At 46.4% G+C, this 11,377-nt stretch overlaps 1 protein-coding gene across 2 annotated transcripts; it reads right to left on the bottom strand.

The window, feature by feature from the left end:
- Positions 1-3,076: 3,076 nt before the first annotated feature.
- On the bottom strand, positions 3,077-9,892 carry KLHL33 (kelch like family member 33). Of its 2 annotated transcripts, none has more exons than XM_044662341.1 (5): positions 9,829-9,892; positions 8,674-9,425; positions 4,833-5,757; positions 4,328-4,495; positions 3,077-3,851 (listed from the first exon to the last, which is right to left on the bottom strand). In XM_044662341.1, exons 2-5 carry the CDS (start codon positions 9,404-9,406, stop codon positions 3,347-3,349), a joined length of 2,331 nt encoding a protein of 776 aa, XP_044518276.1. In that variant the 5' UTR covers positions 9,407-9,425; positions 9,829-9,892; the 3' UTR covers positions 3,077-3,346. The 2 variants fall into 2 exon arrangements, with proteins under 2 accessions (XP_044518276.1, XP_044518277.1); XM_044662342.1 differs by having other exon boundaries at positions 9,774-9,833.
- Positions 9,893-11,377: the final 1,485 nt, after the last annotated feature.

Genomic DNA, 11,377 nt, shown 5'->3' on the forward strand with positions numbered 1-11,377 from the left:
GAGTCAGGCCTAGAGATGGGAGGTCCTAGGTTCAAATCTGACCTCAGACACTTCCCAGCTGTGTGACCCTGGGCAAGTCACTTGACCCCCATTGCCTACCCTTACCACTCTTCTGCCTTGGAGCCAATACACAGTATTGACTTCAAGACGGAAGGTAAGGGTTTAAAAAATAAAAAAAAAAGAAATATCTTTTCCAAGATTGAAAGATTAGCTAGATCTGGAGAACTTTTGACAAGTATCCATGAGCTTCAAAGGTTTGGTTTTTTTTTTAAATGTCACACAGCAACTCATGTGAATCCTAATGATAATGGGTTTGTTTGCTATTGTCATTAACTAGGTTCTTGTGATTTGGGGGATTTTGGTACTTCTTTGAATGTGCATTAGCTGTACTACTGTTTTAAAAAGCTGTTACTTGGTGAAAATCATGCGCATTCACACTGTGGATCATGGCCAAGTTAAAAAGGAAATGGATCTCATTTTTGGGTGAGAAACTTTTGTATTCTGTTAGCCCTATAGTTGTCTCTTCAGGCTCTTACCTTATAACTCTCCTCCCTTTGAAGGCCAAATTCCTAAAAAATTGGTCTATTCTTGTTGTCTCCATTTTCTCATTTCTCAAATCTTTGTAGTCTGACTTCTGATTCTACCATTTTGCTGGAAATTGCTTTCTTCAAAATTATCAATGATCTCTGCTGATAAGTTCAAGGGTCCTTTCTTAGTTCTTTACTTGATCTCTCTTTGACTTTTGACTCTAGATCAACTATCCTCTCTTCCTTTCTATGATGCTATACTCTTTTGGTGTATTTAACTGGTCCTTGGTGTTCTTTGCTGTATCACCATTCATATTCTACCCATGAGGACCTGATGCCCCTCAAATATGTGATAGAGTTAATTAGGTAAGAATAACAGGATTGCTATGAAGCAGTGTTAAGGCCCAATTAAGGACGGAAATGTGGACTGAAGTCATAAGACTGAATGAAATGGATCAAGAGCCAGTCCTGGATTCTATTCTCTTTCTCTTTCCTTCTATAATCTCTGCCTCTTTAACATTTGACAGTGTTGATTATATTCTTTTCTTGAAATATTCTTCACCCCTGGTCTCTCAAACAATATGTTATTCTGGATTGTCTTCCTTTCCAACTGCTTCTTTTCAGTCTTCTCTTCCTACTTTTGCTTCTTATCTGTGGGTTATTGCCAAGATTTTATCTTTAGAATTCTCTGCTCTTATCTCTTATATTCTCCCTTGGAAGATTTTCTTTGTTCAACTTTCACCTTATTAACAATAACAACTAAATCTACATCTCAAGACTTAACCTGGAACCTGAACTTCAGCATACTTTCAACAGGTTGCATTTCCAGCATGTTTTTCTTTTTCAATGAGAAGGTGGTGAAAGAAATAGGGAGGGACAGGAACTAACAATTGCTGTTTTGACCTTCAGTCCTGTCCAACACTTGGAGACTCCATTTGGAGTTTTCTTGACAAAGATACTAGAATGGTTTGCTATAGGGTTGTGAGAGAGAGAGAGAGAGAAAGAGAGAGAGGAAAAGGGGGGCATTAAAGCATTTTTTAAATGTCTAGAAAAGAACAAAAGAAAGGAGAGAAGGAAACACCAACAAGATGCATTCGAAAGTTATATGGTGACTTTATTACATATTTAAAAGGAAAAGCATGTTGTACATAATAGATTTGCAGTTTCATGTACAATCCACTTTTTAAAAATTCTACTTCATTATGGAAATGCTTGATTTATTTCTTATGTGCAGAATAAAAAAAGAAAAATGAAGGCATATCTCTGGAGCACCTTTGAAATAACTATTTGCCTTTGACTAACTGGATGAGTATCTTGGCCCCTTTCTCTTTCCCCTCTCAGAAAATAGATATCAGGAAAATTTCAGGGAAAAGGACTAAAGGGGGGACTCCCATGCATCTCTCATGAACTCCAAATGATCCTTCTATCCACCTGTTACAAACCCAGCCAAGGAGTCTTAAGTGAAAAATGTTTCTTTCTACTTACCTCACAATCTATCACAGAATCTGGGCATGATGCCAGTTTAGATTATTTAGCGCATCTTCCATCCTCTAAACCCCAACTTCCACTGTAGGTTCTTCTAATTTCATCTTTGCCTTACTTTCCCCTAACATGATCTCCCTGTCCAGCCCCTGCTCCCCCTCCTCCTGATACATATACATTTACTTCTATCAGTAACTATTCTGAAGTTCATTCTTGGACTTTGACTCTTCATAGAATCATAAATGTAAAGCCAGAAGGCATTTTAGAGATCTTCTCATTTTGTAAATGAGAAAACTAATGATCAGAAATGTTAAGTGATTTGCTCAAAGTCACACAGTTAGTAAGTATCAGAGTCAGGATTTGAAGCCAGGATATCCTGACTCCAAATCCAGCACTCTATCCACTGCCCAGTATGGCTTTACATCTTAACACTCCTAGTCAAGAGCTGTTCTGCTTGAAACCTCAACCTTGTTGGAACCTAGAAGTGCCCAAGAGGGAAAATTAATGGTTGAGATATGGAAACACAACACTGAGCCTAAGGGTCAATTTAAGGAATGACCTGGTCTGGTCAGGACGATATAGACAGCTTGAGGCATGGACAATCAAAAAAGGGAATTATCTAGCAAGGTGAAGGGGAAAGAAGAAGAGAAAAGCTTCTTTGTAGCCCCTTTCCAACTTTCATCAAATTTTCCTCCCAATTCTTTCTAATCCTTCCCCAGGCTACATTTATTGCCCTCACAAACCCACACAACTCCCTTAAAATTGTAGATGTTGATTCCTTTATCTATAAAATGAGGATCTCTAAATTCCCTTCTAGTTCTAAATCTTAGGAATATAAGATGCCATGGCCTGTGCCATACATCAGCCTATTGGTAGGTCATAAGCCTTGATGGAGTTGTCCAAAGTTCCTTTTCCCCTCACTTAGATGTTCTTTACCACCTTTCCTCAGGGGTTCTTAACCTGGGGTTCCAGAACTCCATTTAAAAAAATATTTTGATAATTGCATTTCAATATAATTGGTTTCCTTTATATTCCTATGTATTTTATATTGTATACAGTAAATTAAAAATATTATTCTTAGAAGGGGTCCACAGGTGTCATCAGACTGCCAAAGGGATTCATGACACAAAAAACCATTAAGAACCCCTAATATAAATAAAGGCTTTCCTCCTCCTCATCTGACCTATTAGTTTTCTTCCCTCAAGTGTTTTTCTTCTCTTCCCCCACATCCTTACTCTCTACATGCTGTTTGTCCATTTTTTCTTCTTGTTGTTCCACTCCTTTCTCTGCCCCACTAGGGATTAAAGTCTGAGCTAAGTCAGCTCCTGGGTTTGCAGCTACACAGGAGATAGACGAAGGACACAGGCAGACATCTCAGCTCGAGGCCGGGGCAAGGTTCCCAGGCAAAGCCAGCGGCCTAGGCCAGGGCAGTAGGCATGGATTAGGTGGGAGAGAGCATATGTTTGATGGCTATAGCCCCCCAAAACTAATATCTCCCCTTGAAGAGAGACTCCAGCAGCTCCCACATGAGGGGAGGGCAAAGGTTCCAGGCCCATCCATGTATCAGTCCTCGGTTCATAGGTCTCAAAACTCAGCAGGTCCCCAGTCTCACCCAGACCTCCTGCTACGTAGAGACGTCCACCCAGTGCCACCATGATATGACCTGCCCGAGGGGTCTTCATGGGACTCAACAAGGTCCATGATGGCTTACGAGTAGGGCTGTAGTTAAAAAGAGAGGCCAGGTATTGACCAGTCTCATTGCAGCCTCCACTCACATAGACCTGACCATCCAACACAGAGGCAGCATGTGCAAAGCAAGGTGTGGGGAGAGGTGGTGATGTCCTGTAGGAAGAATAAAGGACCATCTCAGTGGAGAAGGGCAGCTGATGTGCTCAACTTCCTGATGATATCTGGGCCTCCTTTTCCCTGCCTAATGGTAGGCCCTTCTAGCCCCCCTCATGCTTTTGACCATCTTGGGTCAGTTAAATGTTATGGATGTGGGTCATCTGGGCATCCCATTATTCCCAACAGAGACAGAAAGCACAAAGAACAGAACAAGAAGATTCTTGCTCAGGAAGGGATTGGGCTAGATAACCTCTGAGTTCTCTTACAACTCTGAGATTCTATAGGTCTAAGAACTGAGAAGACAGTTTCCTATCTGTGCATTTTGACAGTAAAGTAATAAAAGACCATTTTTGTGTGGGCATGAAGTGGCTGTAGTTTTAGGAGAGGCCTGGCTCCTCTCCATCACCAATCTCTTTGGAACATAGTGGGCATTTAATAAAAGTTTGCTGCTTGCTCTCCCCTCTTTTGCTCACCTCCAGGCATCAAGCTTGGGATCGTAGGCCTCCACCGAATCCAAGGCCGCCCCTTTATCTCTCCCACCCAAGGCATAAAGATTTCCATCATGAGCCACCAGTGGGAAGAAGCATCGTGCCTGACCCATTGGAGCCAACTCTTCCCACTTACCTTGGCCAGGTGCCCACCTATGAACACACACAGGAAAGAGAGATGGTTAGACTTAGCTCTGGTACTTACATACTTATAGGCTGCTCTTGAAAGTCTTGCCTTCCCTCCTTGAGTTTTGCCCTCCAGATCTGGCACCCAACAGATTTTTGGTACTTTGTTGCTTTCAACTTCACCCAAAAAGGCCTCCCATGGAAATCCTCTGCCAGGCAGGTATAGCTAGAGGATGGAGAACTTTGGGGATATCTGGCTACTGCCACGAGGTTTCTACCTGGCAGAAGTAGCCCCAGTAGACAGGGTAAGACAACGAGGTACCAAAGACTGCACTGTGCCCCCACTTCCTCTCCTCTCCCATACCTGAGGACTGAAGCCAAGGTGTCTGAGTGGCTGTAGTAATGCTGCCCTCCACACACGTAGAGTTCATTCCCAGTGAGACTGGCAGCACCATGCCGGAAGCGCCCGGGAGGGGGCAAGGCAGGTAGCTTACCCCATTCCACCGTGTGGACCAGCCCCACGCCGCTGCAGAAGGCCCGTGCCCACCACACGCCTCGGGAGGGCTGACTCTGAGCTAAGTCGGGCGTGAGCCCATCCCCGCCAACCACCACCAGTGCCCGGGCGGGCTCCCGCCTCCTTTCTCGGCCTGGCACCTCTGCCTCTACCAGAATCTGATGCAGCAAGGATGAGGGCAGAGGCAGGGGCAGTCCGGCAGCTCTCACTCGCCGCAGCTCCCGGGTGGACATGCGACCAAAACGGACACAGCGAAGCAGAGGCTCGGCTTCAGGCTCTCTGCCAGTGGGATCTGCTGCCAACCATCGCCATACAGCCTCGAAGGCCTCGAACTCTTGCTGTATGTGCAGCTCATCACTGGCCAGGAGGTTGAGCAGGCAGGGAGCAGGCAGGTCTGGGAAGGTAGGGCAGGAGGCCACGGCAGGCAGATGGGTGAGGAGGTAGTAGTGGGCTTTGTCCCAGAGTCTCTCCAGTCCTGGGACTTCGGCCACAGGAAGCAAGGCTAAGCATCGGAGAGGGCTGAGGCCCCGAGCCAAGGCTCTCTGGCACAGGGCCAAGCAGGAGCCGCTCTGGTACTGCAGGGCAGTCTGAGTAGCCCTCAGGAGGCCTGTCCAGTTTGTTTGCAGGGCCCCCGAGTAGGCAAAGGAGACGAGGAGCTGTAGGTCTGGGGCAGTGACTGTACGCAGAACAACAGCTGAGCCCTGGGATTCCCGCATCCCACTCAAAAGCATCGCCCCGAAGAACTCGCTCCCACAGACCAGAGCCACGCGGTGAACTGTGGGTACAGGAAATTTGGAAGGACATGGAGTCAGAACAGATGCCAGGCCCCACCCTGACCCTGACAGCTTTACCTGTTTTCAGCACCTGCCTTTTATACTGTCTACTACAGCTATCCCAGGCCAGCTACAGAGTCTAATCTGTCACTTGGAACAGAACGTTATTCTTTTTTATATTTAATATAATTTCTCACTGACAGTAATTGCTACAAGGTCCAGGAGATGTGGCTGAAAAGACTCAGATAAGACCAACAACTCTGCCCACTCCTTGCACCTTGTGAAGATGGCTCTTTGCTTGGTAGCTGGTGCTGCCGTCACCCTAGGGCCTCTAGCTATTTTGCTTAGTTCTGCAATCAAACCTTTGTTTGGCACGTTGCCTGCCTCCTGGGGATTGATTGCTACACTCCAGGCTCATCTGTCTGCCTGTCTCTCTGGTTGCCCAAAAGTGCAGAGGGAGAAAACATGGCTCGAACTTCTGCTTTGGTGCAGATTAATAATAGAATTTTTATATCAAGTAGTCTTTAGTTTGAAGTGCTTTCAGATACCTTACCTTATGTGATCCTCACATCAGTGACAGATAATAAGATTACCATTTTTCAGATGAGAAAACTCAAAAATCAGAAAAATTTTCCTAGCTAACAATGGACAAGGTCAGGGTTAGAACTCTGGTCTCTTGACTCCAAATCCAATTCTATTTGTACAATTATACACTGGTTCTCCTTCTCCAATGCCATTTCTTCCATCTGCCTAACTAGTAGTGTATAGGCTAGCATGTTAGAGCTGACTCAGAAGAGACCCTGATTTGAATCGCATCTCCAACACTTAGTAGCTGTGTGACCCTGGGCAGGTCATTTAATGTCTCTGAGCTTCAGCTTCCTCCTCTGTAAAATGGGTATAATATTGTATTCTACTACCTCTCCCTAAAGGTGAAGAAAATGCTTTGTGAGCTATACTGCTCTAGAATAGTGCTTTGAGTTCAAATAATGCATTGATCCTCACAATAACCTGAGTAGGGTAGGCTTTGTTATTATTCCCATTCCCTGAGTCTGAAAAGAATTGATTGACTCACCCAGGATCCCATAGTTACTGCATATCTCAAGAAGGATTTGAACTCAGGTCTTCTTAACTCTAGGTCCTGAGCTCTATCCACTACAAACCCATAATTTCCTCACTGGCTATTGTTAATAGAGACCATCTTAGTTCATTTCCCATCTCTTCTTCTCTCCCATTCTGAAAATGAAGAAACTGAGGTTTAGATTAAGTAAGTAGGTACGGCCAAGTTCAAGAAATGATATAGTATTTGAGCAAGTTTCCTTTGGGTTTGACATACAGCAGCTTCTTGGGTAGTGTGCCAGTATCTTTTCTGCATTCATTAAAACTGTTTGCAGTGAGCATTACTTCAATGCCAGTAAGTCTGTCCCATTCCAGGACCTCACTGCTGATAATCCTGTCCTATTCAGTTGGATTCATGAGACACGCTGCTGAAACTGCTCAGGGAATCAAATGGGACTTAGACCTATTGCAGGTGCTAGGAACACAGCCACACAGATTCAGTAGATCTTAGTAACTTTGAGGGCTGGCTCTTTCCTTTTGTCACTGGCCTTTAATGCTTTGGTACAGCACCTTACATCTACTGGGCACTTAATTATTGGATCAGACTGCAATACCATTGCTTTAAAGACCACTATATTACACAGATGTAGCTCACCTACAATTTTCTTCTGAAAGCCGTGGAATATAATGAAAAGCGGCAGACTGGCCACCAGAAAACCTGAGTTCTTGGTTTGTCTTGGTTCTGCCATTAAGTCTTTGCATGGTTCTAAGCCCCTAAATTGCCTTTTCCTTAAGAACCTCCGTTTTCTCACTTGGAAAATAAATTTGAACTAGATGATGTCTAAGACCCTTTCTACCTCTCAGTTCTATTACTTTGGATCCTGGCACCAGATTTTTTGGTCCTTTGGAACCTGGACCAAGCATTAAGGGCCAGGGACAAATGAAAGATCCAGCTTTCAAGATCTACCGAGGCCTGGGTGGCTGTGTTTCTGGTATTGGCCATAGCTATAAGTGTCACATCTGACTTGAGTCAGCAGCATTCCTCTCCTTGGCTGAACAGAAAAAAAATTAATTCACATTTGACTTGTTTTGCCACTGGCTCCACTGGTAATAAGGAATGAGTCAGAAAGACTGTCATCTTGATTGCCAGGGCATTTTGGAATAAGAGCTTTAGGCTCATAGTAAACTGAATTCAAAGAAGGACAACCTACTTAGCAAATGTGAGATACCAGGTCTGCCAATGGGTGTCAAGCATATTTGTGTCAATTGATATTCACTTGTTCCTTCCACTAGTACTGTGTCCCACCAGAGCATGGTCAGACCAACGAGGACAAGGTCTTGGGTTTATCCCCAATTGGCTGCTACTTGTATCTCCTGCCACAGATTGTACTAATAACTCCAGCCAGCTGTCCTGTAAATGAATATTGTTTATTTCAAGAGAGGACAGGGTTAGAGAGAGTGCAGGGTCAGTGTAAATCTATCACCACTATGGGAAAAACAACTCAAAGCACATGTTCTATTTGACAGTAAATCCTGTGCTGCTTACCTTCATACATGGAGAGCACAAGGAATTTATAAATAGACAAAAAGTCCATAATACCCTTGCAATTCATTTGCATCCAAGTTCCACTTTAATCCTTTTAATTTAGGAACTTTTTTTTAGGATTGAGAGCCAAGAGGGAGGTCCTCAGTTCAAATTTTGACTTTAGCCACTAGCTGTGTGACCCTGGGTAAATCACTTAACCCTCATTGCTTAGCCTTTATCCCTCTTGTTGACTCTAAGATGGAACTCTGTAGGTAACTATCCTTGCCTCTCCTCATTTTTGCCTCATCTACCTCCCTCTCTCTCTCTGCCCACTTACCCTTCAGGTGGCAGTCCTCTGCTTCCAGATCCAGGTCACAGCCAATACCCTCATGATAGAGCTGCTTGATGCTACCCAGGTTCTCTCTCAACTCCTCGGCCTTATCTGGTCCCTGCTGCTCCTTGTCTCCTTGATTCTGGTCCAGACTCCTTACAGCAGCAGCTGCTACCCGAGGAGACCCCAGTACCTCCGCCGCGGCCAGTACATCCTCCAACTTGGCGGGACCTACTACCCCCTCATAGGCGAAGGTCAGCACAGCCTCCCAGCCCTGGCGGGCTATATCGAGCTGTACGGGGGGCCGTGGGCCCCCATTCCCCATCAGGCGGGAGCGAAAGAGGCTGCTGACTGAAGCCAAGACCACCCCATGCACCGCGTACCTTCGACCCTGCACTAATATCTCTTCATCTAGCAGCAGGCTCAAGTCCCGAAGCCTTCGAGCTTCTGCAAAGAATTGAGCTGGGTGCTCATCACTCACTAGCATCTCCAGTTCCCCTTCATTCTTCTCCTCTTCCTCCTCCAGGGACAACGAGGGAGAAGGAAGATCCTCCGGGACTGAGGCCGGGTGGCCCGGTTCTTCCAGAGGGAAGGCGAGTAGACCCGAGTCCTCGTCTGGGGAGGAGGACCAGGAGGGACTTCGTCGGACTGGTAAAGGGAGGCTGGGGTTGTCCTTCTTGGAGTGAGGAGAAATTAGTCCCTCCTCTCGGGGGCAGATCACCGTGCCTGGGGAGCTCATGGCCCAGAACTAGCTGGGTCTGAGGAAAGGTGGGAGAGGAAGGAAATTAGATGCCTGTCAAAGTTTGCTACTTCTCTCTCTTGGGTTTATAGGGAAAAGCACTTCTGTCCCTGTCACCACTCACCAGGTTCCCAAAGTGCCAAACCCAGTACTTCAGGCTTTGCTACCCTCCCGTCGCTCCCACCTCAGGACAGTTCCCTCTTTTCAGCGTTTTTGTGGGAGCTAGGCTGTCACACAGCAAGAAGGAGGTAATTTCCGAGTTCCAAGGAGACAGAGAGCGATATAGGGACCCTTCCTGGTGCTGAGGACTCCAGTCTTTGTCCAACCACTGCCCTCCTCCTCTCTGCTCCAGGGACCCTGGACTTACTCAGTCTCTATGGCTGCTCCCCCACGCCACTCCCAAGCTCCCCCATCCTCCTCACCTGGGTGCTGGGCTTTGCCTCTGACCCCCAGGGAGAGGAAACTTGTGGGGCTACTCTAGCCAGCCGCCCTGCATGAGCTAATTATAGACAGGTAAGGGACTGAGGTTGTGGCTGCCTGGGCCCGGAGGACACCCAATCCCCAGAGCCCCGTCCCCAGATGACCTCTGTTCCACTTGTGGATAGTGGAGCTATACAGAGAAAACTCAGTGGCAGATCGGGGCTAAAGGAGGAGGGGTGAGAAGAGCCCAAGAAAGCCAACTGAGCTTGGGGCAGTAGAAGGAAGAGCAAAGGAAGTCTAGTCTGAGGAGGAGCTGAGCAGGAACAGAGATGAGGTATTTAGGGGCAATCCCCTAAGATTTTGACCATTGACTTTTCTGTTCTCTATAAAGCTAAGGTCCAAGAGGAAACAAGGCTTCTGAACAGTGGAAACAGAAGCGGGCTTTATACTGGGGGTGGACCAGGAGCCTGAGAGACTGAGGGAGGCACATAGAGAGCAAGAGTCAGGGCTGCAGATTGAAAATGATCCATTTCCAAGGTGTTGTGAGAGAGGGACAGGGTGCTCTAAAGCCCTCTAACTGTTGAAATGTTTAAATATTGTGCCTCCTACTCCCATCCATGATTGACTGGCTCTTGGAATAGGGATTGATGTGTGGGGCATAACTGCAATTTTAACCCCAGGAATTAGTCCTGAGATTGTCTGAGGCTCAAGACATTAGGATTCCTAGGCTATACCCTCTGGGATCTTCTCCCAAGAGCTCCTCTTTGAAATCCTTCTGCAGCTTCAGAGATGGAGCTCTTGGGGTTGTGAAATTCTACCCCAATCCCCCACAAAATTCTCTGGGTCAGAAATCCCAGAGAAGTGGGTTTGGGAAGGGGCAGTGATGCTCTGCCCTCACTTTTACATAGTTGGAGGGCAGGAGGACAAGCTGAAGGTTGCTAAGGGCGGACTCTGTGGCCTAGGATAAAAGGGTAGAACTGACCTATCAGACTGACCTGACAGACACAGAAGGTGACTTCCAGGGTGATGAGTACCTGGTGGTGGGGGAGGTAGTAACCTGAGTAACTGTCCAGATTCTAAGTCACAGATTGGCCTAGACTCCCCATCTGACTGTCTAGTGTCTGCAGCCCCAACACCAGTGGTTTGCTTCCTTGACCTGATTACCTTCACCAGTCTTGGAGGCCAGAGCATCATAGCCCTGCACTGAACCAGCAAAGGAAATGAATTCTGTGATCCTCAAGGCAGTCAGGTCATCTTGGACACCAGGGCCAAGGATCTCTGGTGAAAGATAGTGGCAATTTCTTCTCTCTGCATCAACCTTTCCTTCTCTACCCCACTCTTTCTCACCACTGCACACTCCCATGGCTTCTCCAAGTTGGAATCAAAAGTCTTGGGCACCCACCTGGAGAAGAAGGGACCTCTAAGTCCACCTCTAGCCTACAGGATTCTAGACACTAGGCCCCCATGTGAGTTTTACACCAACTCTGCAATTCCTGGATGTCTCTAATGAAGCCAGCCCTCACTGGTAGACTTTCAGTAGCCTGGCTCAGG

This window comes from Gracilinanus agilis, chromosome 2, assembly GCF_016433145.1.
Source record: "Gracilinanus agilis isolate LMUSP501 chromosome 2, AgileGrace, whole genome shotgun sequence".
NCBI lineage: Eukaryota > Metazoa > Chordata > Mammalia > Didelphimorphia > Didelphidae > Gracilinanus > Gracilinanus agilis.